Source organism: Vigna umbellata, chromosome 4 (genome assembly GCF_029865625.1).
Source record: "Vigna umbellata cultivar VRB3 chromosome 4, Vumbellata_1.0, whole genome shotgun sequence".
NCBI classification, from domain to species: Eukaryota; Viridiplantae; Streptophyta; class Magnoliopsida; order Fabales; family Fabaceae; genus Vigna; species Vigna umbellata.
The window spans coordinates 39,812,870-39,834,703 of NC_142168.1; the positions used below are offsets into that span (position 1 = coordinate 39,812,870).

At 35.2% G+C, this 21,834-nt stretch overlaps 1 protein-coding gene and 1 pseudogene across 1 annotated transcript; both read right to left on the reverse strand.

Annotated features, from left to right (window-relative positions):
• Window positions 1-7,838: 7,838 nt before the first annotated feature.
• On the reverse strand, window positions 7,839-9,169 carry LOC148200155 (uncharacterized). Its single transcript, XM_088112858.1, has 2 exons — window positions 8,243-9,169; window positions 7,839-8,162 (listed from the first exon to the last, which is right to left on the reverse strand). The coding sequence occupies exons 1-2, from the start codon at window positions 9,167-9,169 to the stop codon at window positions 7,839-7,841; spliced, it is 1,251 nt and encodes a 416-aa protein (XP_087968984.1).
• Window positions 9,170-9,201: 32 nt separating this feature from the next.
• LOC148200156 (uncharacterized) lies at window positions 9,202-21,012 on the reverse strand (annotated as a pseudogene).
• Window positions 21,013-21,834: the final 822 nt, after the last annotated feature.

Sequence of the window (21,834 nt, forward strand, 5' to 3'; positions counted from 1 at the left end):
TTAATATTTTTTTTCAGGATATTTATTATATGTGATAAATGATTTGATACTTTTGTTTTTCTTCTAGGGACTTGCAACAATTTGAAAGAGAAGAAAAGGAGAATTTGGATAGAAAGTCAATTATTAACATATGCAATTATTTTTTCTTCATTGCTATAATTTAATTTAATTTTTATTGTTTCTATGCAAAGATTTAGATATTTTTTTTCATAACTTATTTTACTTATTTTTTAGGATGTTCAAAATTTTATAAATACCCATAATAAAAATATTAATCACAATAATAATTGATTTATAATAATTTTATTTTATTACAATATAATATTTAATTAAAATTATTTTCAAAAAGTCACATTAATTTTATTAACAATTTATTATAAGAATTACATTTCTAAAATTTAAAAATAATCATTAACTAAATACATTGTTTATATTATTTAATAATAAAGACAAAATTATAATTTTATATTTGAATTTATTAAAACATTTTTTTTCACATCCATTAAATCATTCATAAACTTTACTTTCTAATTTTTCATTTTTCAAATTCCTTAAAAGAATAACAATACTTTATTTTTTATTATCTCCTAGATTTATTTAGTCATTCTTTCTCGAATTATCTTTCTAAAAAGAAAGATTGTGAGAAATAAAAAAATTAAGTACACTTTTTATCCTTTTTTTCTATTGATTTTGTTCAATATAAAATTCTTTTTTTTAAGTGATTTCAATTTTGATAATTTACGTTCAATTTGATTCTTTTTTATGATATTGTTTAAATTGTTAACGATAAATTATACATAATGGTAGTATTTGAATGAGTTGTTCAATTTTTACTTGCATGTCCTATTCAACACAATGTGAGTTTGAATATGACAAATAGAAAGTCACCACATGATATCTATCCACCACACACAAATCTGACCAATATGATGTTGTCACATCATCATCTTCAACCTTCCAACACATTAGAAACCTTAGCCACCACCATCAGTTACTATGTCTCCAACAACTCATGCAACCTTCATCTCTTTTCACTAGAACCACCACAACGTCTTCATGCTTTCAGCCACCATGTTCGTCACCTGAACACGCCTCCATCAACATCGTGAGCAAGCCCTAAATCGCAAATGATGAAATACTGTCTGATAAACTTTCCTCATTGTCCTCTTGTATTTCTTTTACACTTTATTTTATATGCATTTTAACTTTCATGGAGCATGAGTTACTATAAATATTTATCTCCACCATTGTATTAATAACTTTTAAAATGAATGAGAATTAGATTTCTGAAATCCAGAATTAATTCTCTCTTAAAAGCTAGGCTAGAGAGTCATAGGGATCCGCCTCTAGATACCTTCCAAGCACACTCCTCCATTCTCTCATTTTTCCATTTTCTCCATGATGCTTCCATAGCTTTCTCTCTTCTCCAACTAAACCACTCCTCTACTGCCACATATTCAGTTGCTCTGCGCCTCAGTAGCTATCACATCTTCATTACCTTAGCACGCGTCAGCTTTCCACGTCTTCACTTTTCACAACGCATTCTCAAACTTGTGAAGCTTCATTCACAGCTTCATGTGCTTTGTTTTCTCTCTCGCGCTTCAGAGAGCCTTCATTCACGTCTCCAGCTTCTCGCTACCTCGCGAGACTCTCGTCCTTAAGGTAATCATCATTTCTTCACAGATTCATTATCCTCATTCACTTTTCTTCCATTTTCACTGAACATCTTCATCCTTCACTTAGGTTTTCCCTTTTTTTTCACCATTTCCCTCCAATTTCACTAATTAAAAGCTTTCTTCTTTGTCTATTTTCACTTCCTACCGATTGATTCTTCGATTATCACCTTTCCACCGTACAATCACTTGTTCCTACCGATTAATCAGTTTAGATTAGGGTTTCTTCACCATTCTATGGTTCATTAATGTTTTTAGGATTTTCTACCGTTCAAATCCTAGATCCTTGAGTTGTAGTGAGTTCGATCTCACTTTTGGTCCAATTAGAGTTTTCTTCCCTCTCCTTCGAGTGTTATTTGTCATTTCCGTTGCGTTCATCTCTAGAGGAAGCTCCGAAGAAGAGTTCACGTCGCTTGTACGGTCTTCTCCTCAAGCATCTTCCATCAGTAAAATAATAAATCCTTTTGAACTACTAATCTCCACGCATAGATTCACTCCACCACAAATCAACCATATGCACGAAAGCCACCACTGCACTTGGATCCTTGTCACAACTGTGTTTTCTGGTCTTGTTTTTTCTCTTTCAAGTGCTGCAATGGAGGTTGAACAAAGATGAGATACCATATGGGAGCTTGCTATTAACCAAATTTCAACTTACATTGTGTTGAACGGGCCACATAAACAAAAATTAAACTGTTCATTCAAACACTGCCAATATGTACAATGTGTCGTTAACAATTTATAAAATATTATAAAAAATAAGCAAATTAAATATAAATTACTAAAATTGAGACCATATTGGACATCCAAATTTAATGATTTTCACAGTGGATAAAGTCAACAAAAATAGAAACAAAAAAATTATTTAAACCTAAAAAAATATGAATGATTTGATAAATATGATATAAAAAATATATATTTTAAAACTATAATAATATTATGTATAATAAACTATTTTATTTTATATTAAAATTTAAGTTAGTTAATTTTTTTTATTTATTATTTTGATGTTTCTTTTAATTATTTATTTACAAAACTTAGTAGCTTTTAAGAAAAATATTATTTTAGACTTATATATTTAATTAATTAAGCTGTTGTATTTACTCACTATCCTCGCTTTACTTTGCAATTTAGAAGAGAAAGTTTTATCTGCATACTTCATTCTTGATTTGAATGATTATTCTTTTTTATTTTTTTCAATATTTCTTTTTAAACAGTAAACCTGTTATTTTCTATCTACTAAAACAATCATAAGCTAAAAGTAAATCAATTGGTTCGTATGGGTTGACTTAATGCACACAGGACGATGTAGGGTACAATTAACTATTTTGTCTTTATTTTTAGAAGTAAAAATTTATTTATATTTATATTTACATATTTAATAATTAGGTTTAATACCCAATTTTGTCCTCAGTTTGGTTCGAAAATCTCAATTTAGTCCTTCTTTATAAAACTAATTGTAATGGATCCTTACTTGTAATTATGTGAGTCAAATTAGCCTCTTCCGTTAAATATAGGCAAACGGAGTTAATGGGCTGATGATGTGGCAGTAGTCACTGGTTAGGTGTCTAACACGTAATTGTGTGCGTGCTTACGTGGTGTTAGGGCAACTGATTTTAAAATTGGGTTTTAATTAGAAATTTGATTTATTTAATTGGGTTTATCTACAACACCATCTCCATCATCTTCTTCTTTGATTGACCTGAAACACTTAGTCTAAAACACCTCATAACCACAGCCCAGGGGCACTGGTTCCCTCGTTACTACTCACTCGTAACCGCCCCTCTCTGCTCATCATCCCCAACCACACTTCCCTTTCGCTCCCGATTCACCATTCTTCTCCGATGGCTGCCACCATAATCCCCAATCCCAACCCCCACAGATGTTGAGACGCTAACAATGGTCCACTCAAATGCACAACCAAGCACCCTCATCGTCAAGGGCTGTCGCCTCCGTCGCCTCTGATCAGCGCCATCAGTAGCAGGTCCCCGCTCCTCTCGCCACTAGCCCAACTCCGATCGTCATCACTCCACTCTGAAGCCACTGAACCACCATCTTCTACCTCTGCGTATCTCTGTCCCCGCCGCTCCTTCCTCCAGCCCTCCATCGTCCTCCGTCGCACACTCTCTACCACAACTCACCGCCGCCCTCACCATGGCTCTCGCCTCCCTCAGCAACAGTGCCCCCAAGCAAAACGCCGAGATCGGTAGAGGGTGGTGTCGCAATAGCCGATTCGAAGAAGCAGTGGTCTACGGTGGCCGGTTGGGTGAAGTTTGAGGCATGGTCGTGGGTGACAGAGGACAGAGGATGCACACAATTAAATAAACCCAATTTCTAATCAAAACCCAATTTTAAAATCAGTTGCCCTAACACCACGTAAGCACGCACACAATTACGTGTTAGACACCTAACCAGTGACTATTGCCACATCATCAGCCCATTAACTCCGTTTGCCTATATTTAACGGAAGGGATTAATTTGACTCACATAATTACAAGTAAGGATCCATTACAATTAGTTTTATAAACAGGGACTAAATTGAGATTTCCGAACCAAACTGGAAACAAAATTGGGTATTAAACCTAATAATTATTATTGGATCTTGACTAATAAAATAATTATATCAACCATAACAGTTAAATTTGCAATTTTTTTGTGAATTACTTTTAAAAATCGTGTTTCATCTTTAAATTTATATATATATATATATATATATATATATATATATATATATATTTGCTTTGATATTTTAAATATTAAAATCTGTAAAACATTCTTTTAGCAAACGGCATTAACGTGTAAGATCTTAAAAATTCTTTTAATGAAATAGAACTTTTGTAAAATATATTTGATTATTTTATTATTAAAAGTTTTAATATAAATATAAATTAGTTAAATAGAGTTTATTTTTACAAACGACATTGTTTTTATAGAAAGAACCTCTTCACCTCTATTTTTTCTCTTAAATATTTAACTTTTTATCCATTTGTTTAAATATCGATTAGAAAATATTGTAGAACTCTTAAGGTTGAAATCTACCTTTTTATCCAATTGAATTATTGAACAAAATAAGTTTTTCCTTCTCTTTCTAATATCAATTCGATTTTTGTATAAGTGTTCTGATTTATTATTTTATTAATAATAATAATAACTCGATAATAATATTAATAAAAAAAAACAATGATAATAATAATAATAACTAGTAATAACATTAATAATACTAATAATTTAATTTTGTATTTGTATATGATCGAAAACCTTCGACTTTATCAACTCTTAAGACAACTTACTGTGTCAACCAAGTGTTGAATGTACTTATTAAATGTTAAGTGTCACTTGTCGATGACTAAGTATTACCTACTAGTTAATAACTACATACTGAAGATTGAGAATTGCTCACCAAAGGTCAATATCTATTTGTCGAAGCGTGAAAACTAACTATTGAAAGACATGTGTCTCATGTACCACATGTTGAATGTTGCATGCCAATTGTCGTGTGCTCTGTTCCAAAGATTAAGTGTTGCTTGCTGATGAGTGTGTGTCTCTTGTCGAGGACCATGTTCTTACCCTTAGAACTTATTGTCGCCTATCGGTACCTAACTGACACTTGTTAGGAGCTGCATGCTTCCTACCATTACTGTGTACCACCTGCCAAAGATAATGACGAACCACATACAATATAACTTAGCCAAAATTGGCTACCATCACATTAAATAAACGAGTTATTAGGTCATAAGGCTCATACTCATGCCTATTTAGACAAAGGGTCAAGTATTAAATCATAATGCAGATGACTTTTTATGATAGGTAAAATGGACTTTTTATGACAAATGTTCTGACATCATTGTTACGAGAGTCAAACCTGTCATAATAAGTCCAACTCACTTGACATATTTTCGAATTACTTGTCATAGTAAATCCAACTTACTATGACATATTTTTTTATCATCTATCATAACATGTGAACCAATTATGATAAATATTTAGAAATCTGTCATATTTTTACCAACAAATCCAAAACAAATCAATTCATATATTACATTGTCTAACAATCTTTGAAACATTAGGTTGTATATACATAAACGTACAACTTTTACCAAAGTTAATACTTCCAAAATATTGTAAAGTATTATAACTTAAAATATTTCTACAAGTTATCAAAATATTTTCATAGCAAATAAAACTAAAATAAAATGAGTTATTCAAAAGCAAGGAAACCATATTGATGGAATTTGCATCTTCACATTTAGGTATTAGGTTTCTCAACAATTTATAGTCTCTTTGTTTTGGATTAGGATAGACTTGATTTTGAAGAGACTGATTTTAAAAGAATTGATTTGTTTGGAAATATGTTCATAGAAAAATCTGTTATCAAATTCTTTACAGATTTTGGGGCAGCAGGCAATGTAAAAGCAATTAAGCACTTCCAGTAAAGAATTTATGAAACAAAAGTTATAAACTAAACCCCATTGGCAATAGCCCAAAGATCTTTAAGTATTATTTTAGTGTTTAAACATGATATAAATAGCCGTTAAAACATCTCATCACATTCTTTTGGCTAGTGTAGTAAAACTCATTTTGATGGCTCTACTATCAATTATGCAAGGTTGGAAATTGGAAGGAAAAATTTTACAGGGATCACAAAATGATAAAGCATACATAAAATAAAGGAATATTAGCTAGAAATATTTATTTGGAGTTAGAAGAAAAATACAGCTTTTATAGGGTTAAATATGTTTTTAGTCCCTGAACTATCAAGCGTTTTTATTTTTCGTCCCTATTTCAAACTTTTCACGATTAGATCCCTGTCCTTAAGGAAACCATTATTTTTGGTCCTCCAATACAAACGGCGTTAAAATTCGGGTGATGTGGCTAACGTATAGGCACGTGGGATGACAGCTATCGTTTGTAACATTTGCCACGTGTTAAAACATTTTAAATGGAAATTGATTAGTGATTAAATGAGCTGACGGAGATAAGGGATTGGATCTTCTTAAGTGAATCAAAGACGAGGGTCATCTTCTTCAAAAGGTTTCGGTGATAAGCACATAATTTCAGCTGGGAAGAAGGTTTCAGTGAACCGCAAAAGGTTGGATTTCATCTTCTTCAACATTGGCGTAAATGGTCACGTAAGTTGATTTTCGTCTTTCGTTTCGTCTGAATGGATGGATTTGGGATATAGGGTTTTTGTTGGGAGTAGTCGAAGTTGATTTACTTTGGAAATTACTGTATCAGGGAAATGGAAGCTGACAGAGGAGGAAATGGTTGCACGCGAAGGAGTATTGGTTCTGGAATGTCCCAAACATGTGGATCCTCCTCTGACTTAGCTGCAAGAAATTGTGGTTGTGGGGAAAGATTGTTGCTGTTGAAGGCAACTACATTGAAGAACAAAGGGAGACTATTTTATAGATGTAGAAATTAGGCAGTAAGTGAGAAAATGTTTTACTTATTGTGATGAAGTTTGTATTCGTGATTTGTAATTTCTTTTGCAGAGTAATTCAAGTTGTAACTACTTTGAATGGGTTGATGAAGGAGACTCGAAAATTGAAGGAAGCTTACAAAGGAGGAGTGAAGAAGTTGAAGTCTGTAATGAAAATGTTGTCTTGGATCTAAGGAAGAAGAAGGACAAGTTGAAGAGGAAATTAGAGCAAGAGAGAAAAAAGTTCAAAATGATGTTGGTCTTGTTTGTATTGTCATTATGGGCATTAACAGTGATGTTTTGTTTTATGTTTGTGCTGAAGATAAATTGTAATTAGATTGGTAATGTTGTGTTGTGGATGTACTTTCAAGTTTTAAATTGAATAAAATGTTGTGTTCTGTTATGTGATTATAGTTGTTATTTTAAATCAAAGAGTTTTATAGCATAGTTTATAAAAATCAGTTACACCCAAAATGTCAACTAGTAAAAGCATTATAGTGGTATGCGTAATTGAACCAGTAAAAGCATTATAAGTGGTCCCCCAGCAGTTTAATTAACACAAGAAGTGGTCCCCCAGCAGTTTAATTAACACAACAAGTGGTCCCCTAGTACTTTAATTAACATTGGATGTGGTACACTATATGACAAACAAGTTGTCCAAAAAATACTGTGCCCATTACAAATGGTCTCCCGAAGTGGGTCCCAACCAGTTAAAGCATTATAGCATTAAAAAAAGCCTATGGATGTCAAGTGCAACTGGCTTGAGACCCTAGAAATTGTGCAGCCAATCTTGAGGATGTTCTTCTTCCCCCTTGACGCATATGTGCAGCCCCTCTAAGTTGTGATGTTCTTTGACCTTGTGAGGTTGATGCAGATGGTTCAGCAGCCGTTGCAGTTCTTCTTGCAGATCCTCCCCTTGCAGTTGATGCAGATCTTCCCCTTGCAGTTGATGCAGATCTTCCCCTTGCAGTTGATAAAGATCCTCCCCTTCCACCTGATGCAGTTCTTGTTGCAGATTCTGTCCTTCCAGTTGTTGCAGATCCTCCCATTGCAGATGTGCCTCTTGTGTCCTGTGACAGGCTTAAGGTAGTTAGATTTGACATAAATATAAATAAATGAACTTGTAAATAACATGTTCAGGAGGAAATACCTTGCTTTTCTGCCCCTTTTTACAACTTCTTACATTGTGTCCATATGCATTACAACTGCTACACTTCATACCAATATTTTTCCTGGACAACTTTGAATGGCTGACATATTCATCAGCTTCTCTTCTTCTTAACTTTTTAGGCCTTCCAGGAGGTGTTTTATAAGTGGGTGGTAGTAGTGGGGCAGTGTCGGATGTAGGCCAAAGTTGTTGTCCATTGATTGGAATTATTTCAGGTGCATAACAAGTGTTATAAGCATGTTTCTTGTAATATGGATGAACATAATCTTCTGGGTTTTCTAATTTATAATGTATGACAGCAACAGCATGTCTACAAGGTATTCCAACCAAATCCCAAAAGTAACAACTACAAGTATGATTACAAAGATCAACTACAAACTTGTCCATTGTAAAGCCATGAGTGACCTCAAATTTAGCACCCCCTGCCCAAACTGGAAGCCAATTCCCACTCTTTTCAACTTCCTTATCAAGTCTTTTTCTCGGTTTAGGCATAACATCACCAGGATAGTTGATAACTTTTTCTCTAAGTGTTGCAAACCTACTCATAATATATGACCTAATCCATTCCATCATAGTAATTATAGGTTTGTCTCTTGCCAGCAAAATAGTACTATTAAATGACTCAGACAAATTATTGATCAACACATCACATCTAGGATAAGCACTAAATGCATGTTTACACCAAGATTTAGTTGGAATTGTCATTAACCAATTATAAGCATCACAATTCACAGTCTTCAACTCACCCATTTTTTTTTCCCAGTCTTGAAAGTATGTTGCCTTGGCAGCCCCCATCATAAGGTCTCTAATGAGTAGTCCTCCACCAAATTTCTTCTTATAGTTGTTGTACAAATGCCTTAAACACAGCCTGTGCTCCACCCCATTCAAAATCTCATCAAATACTGCCATTAATCCCTGCCAACAAATGCCAACAACATTTACTAAAGTAACTTAACAATTTGAATAAAACAGGGAATGAAAAAACATATTGATGTATAAAGTAACTTACCTTTTGCTGATCCGAAATAAAGATCCACCTTTGACAATCTATTCCCCCAATATCACCCAGCAGCAGGGTCAAAAACCATCTCCATGTCTCTTTGCATTCATTTTCAACCACAGCAAAAGCTAGGGTGAAATATTGGTCATTAGGGTCTCTTGCCACTGCCACTAACAACTGACCTCCATATGTTGTCTTCAAATGACAACCATCTACCCCAATGAATGGCCTGCAACTACCTAAGAACCCCTCTTTACAACCCTCTAGACACATGTAAAATGCCCCAAACCGTGGTGGCAAAGTGGGTTGGGGTTGATTGACCTTAATCTTGAATGTTCCAGCCTTTACCCTTAGCAACTCAGCCACATAATCATACAAACGTCCATACTGACGTTCTCCATCACCCACTAAAGAATCCATAGCAATTTCCTTTGCTCTTGCTGCTTTCCAAGGAGTAATTCCAACACTAAAGGACTTTTTGATTTCATCTATGATTTGGTTCACTGTCATGCCTCCCACATTCACAAATCTGTCTACCAATACTTGTGCAATCCATTGCACACTTGCACTTTTGTTACTAAAAACCCTTCCACACTTGTGACGTCCAACGACAGTTTTCACTCTAAAAGTTTCCCTTCCTCCTACCTTGCTTGCCATAATTACAAAACCACATCCCTTTTTACAAACTGCCCTCACTCTCTTCAAATCATTCTTAACAAACTTCACTTCTTTGCCATTTAATACGCTATGCTCCTGTAGGGCACTTTTAAAATCTTTCAATGACTTAAACTCCATCCCCAATGTAAATTTGAAACTCTTAGTCATTTCATCTGCTCTGTACTTTGGAAACTTCCTCCTATTATCACTAATAGCCTCATCACTATCCACATTTGAAGACAATTCATCAGTATTGTAATCTTCATTTATCTCATGCTCATGGTGTCCAACATCTTCGTTAACCATAAATGACCCCTCACCACCACCATTTCTTCTCCTCACACTTTTCTTCCTCTTTTTCATTGTATTCCACCTCTCTAAAACAGGATTAATATTTCTTGTTTCTTCCTCCACCCTCTGATCCTCCATCCCAAACCCATCATCATCATTTTCCATTCTGTTCTCTTCACTATCATCCACATTTTCCATCACTTCTTCCTCAACCACATTGCCCTCTTCCTCACCCCTCTGTACATATTCGTCCTCAACGTTCCCCTCTTCTTCTTCGTAATCCATTAGGACATCTTATACTTCCACATTCCCCTCCACCTCACCAACATAACCATCTTCTTTATCAACTGTATCATCTTCTTCAGCCACATAAGCATCTTCTTTATCCACTACATCATCTTCTTCAGCCACATATGCATGTGCTTCACCAACATAACCATCTTCTTTATCCACTGCATCATCTTCTTCAGCCACATAAGCATGTGGTTCACCAACATAACCAACTTCTTTATCCACTGCATGATCTTCTTCATCCACATAACCATCTGCTTCACCAACATAACCAACTTCTTCATCCACAATAGCATCTTCTTCAACAACATATGCATGTATATCTTCCACCTCTTCTTCCATATTTACCTCTTCCTCCGTCTCCTGTACTGCCTCTTCACCAAAACACAAAAACTTTACTTCATCTGGCTGACTAGGTTGTAGATGTTGGACATAGATTTCAACCTCATCATTATTTGCCTCTGCATAGTTAGCCAAGAACAGTGCTTCCCTGTCATCACTCAGTAATCTGAGGTTGTTCATTGCCTTTTGTTTTGCCCCCTTCCACCATAGCTTGAACTCTGCATCATACTTGAATTCTTTAACATATCCCACTGCTTCAAAGTAAGACCACCTGTCCGGATCAATTCCTTTTATAACATGTATTTCTCCTCCCACATATTCTATTCCCTTATTCTTCACGAACTTCCCCATGTGATGCAGAGAAAAATGAAAAACCATTGCTAATCCTACATTGTAAAATGCACATTTTACTCACACAATGCACAATAAGCAATGGAGTGACAGTAAACATAAACGAAAATAACAAAATTACCTTCTTCGAATCGCCTTCCTCACACACACAATGCAAACGAACACTGGACCAACAAAGTTATCAACCCTAATCGCGACTCACGTTCAAGATAAAACAAAGTTATCAACCCTCGTCTTTGATTCACTTAAGAAGATCCAATCCCTTATCTCCGTCAGCTCATTTAATCACTAATCAATTTCCATTTAAAATGTTTTAACACGTGGCAAATGTTACAAACGATAGCTGTCATCCCACGTGCCTATACGTTAGCCACATCACCCGAATTTTAACGCCGTTTGTATTGGAGGACCAAAAATAATGGTTTCCTTAAGGACAGGGATCTAATCGTGAAAAGTTTGAAATAGGGACGAAAAATAAAAACGCTTGATAGTTCAGGGACTAAAAACATATTTAACCCGCTTTTATATTATCTCAGTTAAGCCTTCATCTTAACAAGGTATATAAATCAATCCTTTCTAGAATGGCCTCTAAAATTTGCTTTTATATTTAAACGTCTTTCTCAATAACATGTAGAGTATTTCAATCTTATGTACTTCACTAATATGTAAATTACTAACCATGGAGCACCCATTAGGCAGTTCCTGGATCAAGCATCCAGAGGGATGTCTCCAAGACTGAAAAATAGAGGGTTTTTGCTGGAAGGAATCAAATGATACATCTGCTATCACCAGGCCTTCTTCAATTTGTTGACAGAAACGAAGGAATTGAAATTCACGAGACCCTTTGAAATGTTTGGTCCTTGGGAACATTTTTTGATAGTTTTCAAGCAGTAGACAGAGCTTGCCATCTTGAGATGAAGACTTAATCCAAAAGGGCTCATTAATCCGAAGAGGCCTAACTAGCTCATCCATTGCCGTAGCAGCAACCTTAGCCATAAGGTTTTTTCCTATGCCTTCATTTGCAAATAAGTTATGGCCACCATCCATCATATGCAAAGCAAGATTTGGATCATGACTTGAACTTCCACCAATCACTTGGTTCAGTGGATTTCCAAGTGCTACAGCAGTTGAACTTGATCCTATGATGGGAAAAATACCCTGTTGGAACTGATCAGGTGGTAGCATCTGGCTCTCCAAGTACCTCGAAAGAAGACGAGACACCTTCTCATGCTGAAAACCAATTCACATAAATAAATATATAAATAAATGAAAATATATATATATATATATATATATATATATGTGTGTGTGTGTGTCGATTAGAATTTAAAATATTAGCAATCAAAATATCACATCAAATATAAAATGAATCAATAGACGACTTCACTAACCTCTTCCTTTAGGTGGATATTTTCAAGTTTCATATTATGGATAGTTTGTTCACGATCTCCTTCAAGACACGCTGGTCCCCCACAAGATGGGCAAAGCATACTCTTCAAAGTCTCTTGCATTGTAACATTTTCATATTATTTCCATGAATTTATCTCCACAAACACACGTCACACACAAATACATTATCATAAAAATTCAACACCGAAAAATAAAACTAAAAAGGTGCGGTTTACCTTCTTCAACAATTGGTCGTCGCTCAGATGAACACTAAAATCATCAATTGAAGTCGAAGTTGAACACAACAACACGGCAAGATCTATCTGCCACTACAGCCCTCTAAGATTTCAAAATCCCTTATTGATAGCAATTTCCATAGATTGATTGGGTCAAAGCTACAAGAGAAACTATAGTGATGATGAAATGGTTCAAAGGGTGTAAAATTTAGTGGGATGCGGGGGAAGAAGGCTCACGGTCTTTGTGTTTGGAGGGTGATGGGTGGTGTTTGATGATGTTTTTAAAGAAGTTAGACCAATTTTAGAGGAATGTGGCTAAAACAAACCATATAAGATGTTTTAGCCTTTGGTGTTATGAAACAAAAATGACACCATAACTTTACTCAAAATCCAAGATAAATACAAGATGGGTAGACACCTCTATTTATAGGTCAATGATGTCTTCAATTTGTAGTAACAAAACCTAAAAACTAAAACTTAGCTAGCTTGGAGAACAATGTGAAAAATATTTTTCATAAGGAGGAGAAAATGTGGAAAAAATGTTGTCCATTAGGAGGAGGACATATGACCACTACTTATGGAAAATCCTCTCCAATGTAAGCATGACACATAACCACTCTTACAAAGGTTGGACGACTCACTCCCTTGCTCACCAAGCTAGGTTGAAAACTTTGACCCCGTTGCCAACCTAGCTCTTGGACATCCCACTTTGGTTAACATTGGACCTTAGCCTTTGTTGACTCAAGTTGTCTAAAAACCCTAAACTACTTGGCCTAAAATACAAGGTTCAAAATAAAACCTACATTACTTGACCCATAATACAAAAACCAAATAAATTCTAGTCTACTTTGCAAAAATATAAGGCCCAAAGTTATTCCTACTCTAAAAGCTCTATGGTGGTTCAAAATGGCCCAAGAGAGAGAGTCTAGATCCATCTTCCATAGATGCCTGCAACTCTTCTTGAAAGTGTTTGACCATGGCTAGGAGGTATACCATCACTAATTCTCCAATGTCAATGGCTTCAAAACAACATCTGAGGTGGCCGTAATCGTTGCCAACGAATCAGACAATGCCGATAGCATGATTGTCCAAAAAGTCCTAACAACCCCAGATAGCAAAGTGCAATGAAAACCCCTAAATACTCGAACTTTCTAGATAACAAAAACCAACCTCACCTCAAACTTAGGAAATCAAAAGAAAGACACAAAGTCAAAAAGAGAGAAAACTCAATTCATTCATAAAGAGAAGCTCATCAAATTGAGTTGGTAGAGTGAAGAAGAAGGAAAATTTAAGCACAAAAACAGTCGGGTTAGAAGGATTATGTTCAGAAAAACAAAATAACTCACAGAGTTGCATTTGTTGTGTGAATGTATTATGGATTGGTCGGTTGGGAGAGAGATAGAGAGAATAATAAGTTTGTTTGTGTAGAGAAAAAAGGTTGGGTTGGAGAAGGGTGTGGGAGAGGATGACGTGGAGAGGCAACAACGTTGCGACATGTGGAGGCAATTATGTCGATGGTGAAGGCAACTACTTGCGAGAGTATTCGTGAACAGAAATGAGGATGATGAATGAAACAAGAGTGAAATTAGGAATTTAGGCAAAAGTGGTGAACTAACAGCCTTGGTGAAGACTTACTATGACAAGTCTTCCTAAATTAGTCATAATAAGTTTTGAGTATAATTTCAATTTTTCTACTAAGCCTAATTTACTATGAAAGGTGAATTTCGTCTGTTATAATAAATTTTACTTTTTCACCTATTATGATAGGTCTCCTTTTATCAGTAATAAAATATGTTTACGCAAATGTCACGACTTAACTTATTATGACAAGTCTTCTTTTACCTGTGGTCTTCATAGAATCCATTTTTTTTACTATTGAATTATGTTATATATAATAATAATCGAAGTTTGGATTTACTTCTAACATTAATTACAATTTTGACTATTATCTGATTCTGACAACTTACTTAAGGATTGGTGAATCTTTTGCAAGCACAACACACATTTACTTGTAGAAGACGAGTCGAGAAAAAGAAAAAATAATTGTTGAAGAAAAGATTGAAGTTGAAGTATTTTTATTACATACCTATTTGACTTTGTAAATACAAATTTTAATACAATGACCAATATCAAAATAATAATCTTTCATTTTTATCAATTAAAATATTTTCTTAACGTATAAAACCCACCTTATCATTCATTATCTTTCGTAAATTTTTACCTCAAATTTTTTTTTTATTATTTTTTCCTTAATTCAAACAATCTTACTCTTATCTTTATTTCTTCATTAATCCATCCTCCCAAATTCATCTTTATTAAACATTCCCTAATTTCTTAAGTAAAGTAACGATGAAGTTACCAAAATATTAACTTTTCACTTTTCCATTTCCATCGGACCTACAAGAGAGGTGGACACTCATGTTTACCTATAAAAATTGTGTCACGTTGTATAAAGTATAAGTAATATAATTAATTATTTAATATAATATAATAAAAAAATATAAATAATAACAATAAAATTTAAACTAATAATAATAATAATAATAACTTTATAAAATAATAATATATCTATTTATGATAATACATTATTTATAGCAAAAATTATAAAATGATAATAATATTAGTAAACATTATAAAATCTATATAAAAATAATAATAAATTTATAAAATGATAATAATAATATTAGAAATATTAATACTAGAATAAAAGTAATAAAAATTTATAAAATAAAAAATTAAATATTTTATAATAATAATACATTAATTTTGTAAAATAATGATAAAATTATAATTTAAATTTAATTAAAAATAATTTATAATGATGAGAGAAATTTTGTCACTTTATAATTTTTTCTTTAAATTATCAATTAAATCATACACAAAATTTCCTAAACTTTTTTTTCTTTTCACTTTCAACTATATTTTTCTTAGTTCAAACAATCTCACCACTCTTTCCCTCCCCGTGTTTCATTTTTCACTCTAAATCCGTACTGTTAGGATATTTATCCTATTTTATCATCATTATAGTGTGTCAAGGGTTACCCTATTTATCATGATTATATTGTGTCTAGGATTACCCTATTTATCATGATTATATTGTGTCTAGGGTTACCCTATTTATCATGTACTTGTGTATCAATTTATTCTTATAAATAGAAGATTGTGAGAGGGATCAATCAAGCCCTCTAGAATTATTTTACAGTTTCAATCTTAAGTCATACCATAATACAAACACACCTAAAAATTAAAAAGATAACCCACGTATAAAAACACACAAACCACACACAACTACTGAAGGTTATATTATAAGATATTGTGAAACTCTGTTTTTTATATGTAAACACTTTAATCAACATGATTTGTTGGAAATAATAATATTTTACTTGACCTACATTAGGATGAAATAAGTATATAGTTTAGTTTAGGATGAAACTCAATACTTGAAATAATTCAAGGATGAAAAATATATTGATCCAAATTTTAATATCTAATTTTCATGCAAAGCTACTCTAATTCACTTTCTACTAGGGTAGCATGAGCAAGTCTCTCTTACCACCTTGACCTAACATGTGAGCTTCTTATAAACTTCACCATTCACTGTCCTGGTCCAATACCAACATGATGAAACTAGTCATTCCTCTAAAGTCTATTAATCTAGAGCCTTTAATTTTGGAGCAAATGGAGGTCAATAGGTTAGAAACCTAAATCCTCGCTACATTAGGGAATTTGGAAGCTTTGACCTTATCAAAGGAAAAGTTGCAACCTTTATCAAGGGACAACAACACAGAGGAGAAGACAAGATAACCTCTTCCCAAGCTATCATGTATTTTGATGGACAAGTTGAAGCAAAAACTCAGAAAGAAGTATCAATACTGGATGTCGCAATCAAAATCATAATGGGACGACAAATCAAAAGTGAAATTATGCGTGGGAAAGATATTACCATCTTATAGTGTTCGTTTGAAGGAAATATCTTTAATTAAATATGCAAACGAGTGTGGTTTTTCAAAATGTTTACTTTTCTAGGAAAATAATAAGAAAAAAATGTACAAATTTTCTTCTTACACCTCCAAGAATGAGTGAGGACGACTTTTTTATAAAATTTAGAAAAGAAAATGTGAAGTCGTCATGAGTCTTACTAATTTCTTTGTAATTTTTTTGAATCAAAGTCATTAGGAGTGATAACGACTTTAAATTTATATTTCAATTGAACTAAAGTCATCCTCACTCATGAAGACTTCAATTATGCACATTTTTTCGAAGGAAAGTCATGGTCAGTGATAAGATGTGCAGATAGCCCAGTCAGATGAGATGTCGAGCATAAGTAAGGGGAGAACTCGACAAGAAGATTGACTAGCATGAAGAATTCAACAAGAAGGTTGAGTATCAGGGATAACTCGACATGACACTTAAGTAGCATTGTGAGGTCGGCAAGACATTCCCACACTCTACCAAGCTTTCTAATCTATCTATGCATCTCATTGATTGCGTATTTGCACGTCTTATCATTGACCATGACTTTAGTTTAAAAAATTATGCACAACTTAAGTTGTCATGAGTGAAAATAACTTTAGTTCAATTAAAATATAAATTTAAAGTCATTACCATTCCTAATGACTTTGATTCAAAAAATTTACAAAGAAGTCCATAAGACTCATGACGACTTCACTTTTTTTGATTTTTATAGAAAAGTCATCACTCACAACGATTTTAATTTAGAAATGGTTAGGACTCCATATATAACTTATTCTTGAACTGGAAATTTTAAGTCAATTATCCAATTTCTAAAAATAACATATACAATTACTCCATTATTTTTAAACAATTTAGTTATACTTTCGTGAGTTGAACCGAACAGTATTTTCTACACCATTAAACATTGAATTCCTTAATGTAACATCCCAAAATATAATAAATACCATAAATCAGGATTAATTACAATTAACAGTATAATTAACAGTCTTTAACATTAACAGCACACAAGGGTCAAAGCCGAACGGCTGCAGTACAAAATAACGAGCATATCAAAGTACAGGAAAATAAAACAGAACGAACGGTTTTACAAAAGGATTAACCGAACGTCCAAAACGATCTAACATTTACACCCTAATATCTACGAGCGCTCTAAGGCTCGGCCTTTACTTCAACTTCGACCAGATTAGCATCTTCCAAATTTTCTTCTTCCAGCATTTCTTCAAGAGACGCCCCACCATCTGCTCACATCCACACGGATGGTCATTGCAAGACAAGACGGACGTAGACATACAGGGAAAACACAAATGGAAATGCAAGGGTAAGCTTATAATATTTAATTTATACAATTAACTCATACATTTACATTTCGATTCACACATACAACATATAACTTATCAAAGAATAATCATAGAAATACTTATATAAGACAGACCGTCCGGACTGTATGAACCATGTAGTTATAGGCGTCCTTGCACCCGAGTGGTGTACTAGCCGGGATATACCTAATCAGCTACCACTCGAGGTTAATCCCTCGCCCATAACTAAGCGATGAACGAAGAACCCCCTGCCATTCCCACACATGACTACCCCTTCTACGTGAAGATGAGTAACACGGAATCTCAGGATGGACCAAGCCTGTTTTAACTTATCCATGTTCATACTTTACCAAATTTAGTATTTAATACAACTGAGACGTTCCTCCTTGGAACGCTCGTTCAAATTCCATAATCGTAAAATCACTTGATATAACGTTCGCACTGTAATTTATCATAATTCATAATCAATTTCATATTTAGCTTTAAGAGTACAAAAGAACGAACGTTCAGTCCCTTAAAGAAATAGGACGAACGTTCAAATATAGTACTGGATGGACAGACGTGACTTTCTGTTTGACCAGTTAAATGCACTGACTCAATTTGAAGTATATTGGTAGTGGAAGATTTCAAATAAAAACCTTGGACCAGATTTAATATAAGAAGAATACTCAATAAGACTTAGAAAGTTTCTTTGTATAATTTGGTATATACTGAACTGATGTCAGTATTTGAATGAATATTGAAATATTTGGACGAACGCTATTTACGTTCGTTAAGGAATTTAGATTAAGGACGAACGTTCGATATGAGGCCGAACGCTATCAAGGACGAACGCTCGACATAAGGCCGAACGCTATCAAAGACGAACGCTCGACATAAGGCCGAACGCTATCAAAGACGAACGCTCGACATAAGGCCGAACGCTATCAAAGACGAACGCTCGACATAAGGCCGAACGCTATCAACGACGAACGCTCGACATAAGGCCGAACGCTATCAAAGACGAACGCTCGACATAAGGTCGAACTTTATGTAATTGCAAAGTTTCAAATATTTATATACCGTTGAGCTGAACGAACGCTCAGACATTTCAATGGGGACGCTCGTTCTCGAGCAGAATTCATTCCAAATGAAGAATTCCATTCTAAGTTATTTTAAGGAAAACCGAACGGTCGAAGACCGTACGATGACGAGCGTCATTTATCGCAGGGAATGATATGAATTTCAGATCTTTCAACTTTAACAGAATTTTCCAGATTTAAACTTATACTTGTATAATTCATATGATTTTCAATTTATAACTTTATAACATTCATTCCAGTAACTTCATATTCAACATCAACATACAGATTTATTTCATACACCATAACACCCATTTTTCATACGTATCAAACCAACATGCAGATCAAGCAAAGATCAGAAATCATTTTCCATAACAGTAGTCGTCCATACAGCTCAAACATCATACATTTCATACATGCACATCAGATCATATAATCATACAGTATAAATTAAACATATAAGCTTCCCTTACCTGGATAGTAGTGTACGCCCTAATGCAAAAGCTGGGTTCGTCTCTTACAGCGTTCTACCCTCAACGCCACTAAACACTCTCACTGGATCTAAACACCAAAACCAGAGATGGCTCAGATATAGTCCATGCTTGGACCGAGAACATGTTTTCGTATGAAACCCTAATGGACAACTATTAGCAAAAGGAACTTACCAGTCTTAGAATCAAATTCTGTTCGGTTCAAACGGAAGATCTCAGCTGGACGAACGTTTCTACGGTGCTGGAAAAGGAATCGAAGGAGAAACGTGAGAATTACAGTAGAGAGAAGTTTAGGGTTTCTAGAGAGAAGTTGGAGAAGATGGATGGTTTGGTTTCTGAGGTAGAAGATGAATGGTTCAGGTGAGAGAATTTTTTAGCAAAACTTTGGTTTTGTTAAACTCACGTTCGTTTGAACGAACGTCTCTCACGTTGACACCTGCACACCAACTCTGAATTGGAAACTTCCAACGTGACAAGTGGCGTGCGTGCATGCAGGGATTGGTGCGTTTTTAATGCACTGGTGTGTGGCAGTGTGCGCGTTTCAGAGAATGATGAACGCTCGGTTTCCGTGTACAGCAGAGATGAAATCAGAGTTTGGGAGTGGGTTTTTAATGGTTGAGAAGTGACGTGGCGTGCTTTAATGGTGAGGATGACAGAATTAATTTAGGCTAATTATTAAGGGTCTCACATTCTCCCTAACTACAAAAATTTTCGTCCCCGAAAATTTAGAACCTACCCGTGAATAGGTGTGGATACAATTCCTTCATAGCGCTCTCCACTTCCCACGTTGAGTCACCAGTTTTAGCGTCCCACACTACCTTCACTAAACGAACGTCCTTTCTTTTGTATAGTCTAGTGCGAACGTCCTCAATGCGGACTGGTTGCAACTCCAACGTTCGGTTTGGTTGTAGTTGAATGTCTTCCAGCTCTAAAACATGGGAGGGATTAGCTATATACTTCCTAAGTTGAGACACATGGAAGACCGGATGCAGATTTGATAGTTGAGGAGGCAACGCAAGTTCATAGGCTACTGGTCCAATCTTCTTCAAAATCTGGTACGGGCCTAAGAACTTGGGAGACAGCTTCTTTGGACGAAGGACTCTTCCCACTCCAGTGATTGGATTCAACCTGAGAAACACGTGATCTCCAGCAGCGAACTCCAAAGGTCTTCTTCTCCTATCAGCATAAGATTTCTGCCTGCTTTGAGACGTCTTCAATCGTTCTTGAATCAGTTTCACCTTCTCGGTTGTTTGCTGGATAAGCTCCGGTCCAGTTAGCAAGTTCTCTCCTTCCTTGAACCAGCAAAGTGGTGTTCGACATTTCCTCCCATAGAGTGCTTCAAACGGTGCCATTCCAATGCTCGCCTGGAAACTGTTGTTATACGTGAACTCCACTAGCGGCAGAATCTCATCCCAAGCACCTAAGTGATCTAGGACGCACGTCCTCAGTAAGTCTTCTAGCGTCTGGATGGTCCGTTCAGACTGGCCGTCCGTCTGAGGGTGATAGGCAGAACTCATCCGTAACTTGCTTCCCAATTCCCCTTGCAACGATTGCCAAAAACGAGATGTGAATCTCGGGTCTCGGTCGGAAATGATGCTTGAAGGAACTCCATGCAACCGAACGATCTCTTTTACGTACAGTTTGGCCAAGTTTGTCATAGACATCTTCAAGTTAACCGCTAGGAAGTGAGCACTCTTTGTTAGACGATCCACTACTACCCAAATAGAATCGTGATTCTTGATCGTGCGAGGCAAGTGAGTCACGAAGTCCATTGAAATGCTGTCCCACTTCCATTCGGGAATCTCCAGAGGTTGCAGTAAGCCGCCAGGTCTTTGATATTCCGCTTTGGCACGCTGATAGGTTAAACATGATGCCACCAAACGTGCGACATCACTCTTCATTCCCGGCCACCAGAACGAACTCCGAAGATCTTGGTACATCTTATTCATACCAGGATGAATGTTAAGACGACTATGATGTGCTTCCTCCAATATGATTCGCTTCAGCTCGCCATCATTAGGAACGCACGTCCTACCCAAGTAACGCAACATACCGTCCGTTCCCGCATTGAAGTGCTTAGCTTGCTCCGTACCAAGCGCGTTTAAAATCTTCACCAGCTCATCATCCTCACGTTGCTTCATCCAGATTCGGTCGAACACATCACTTGTTATTCT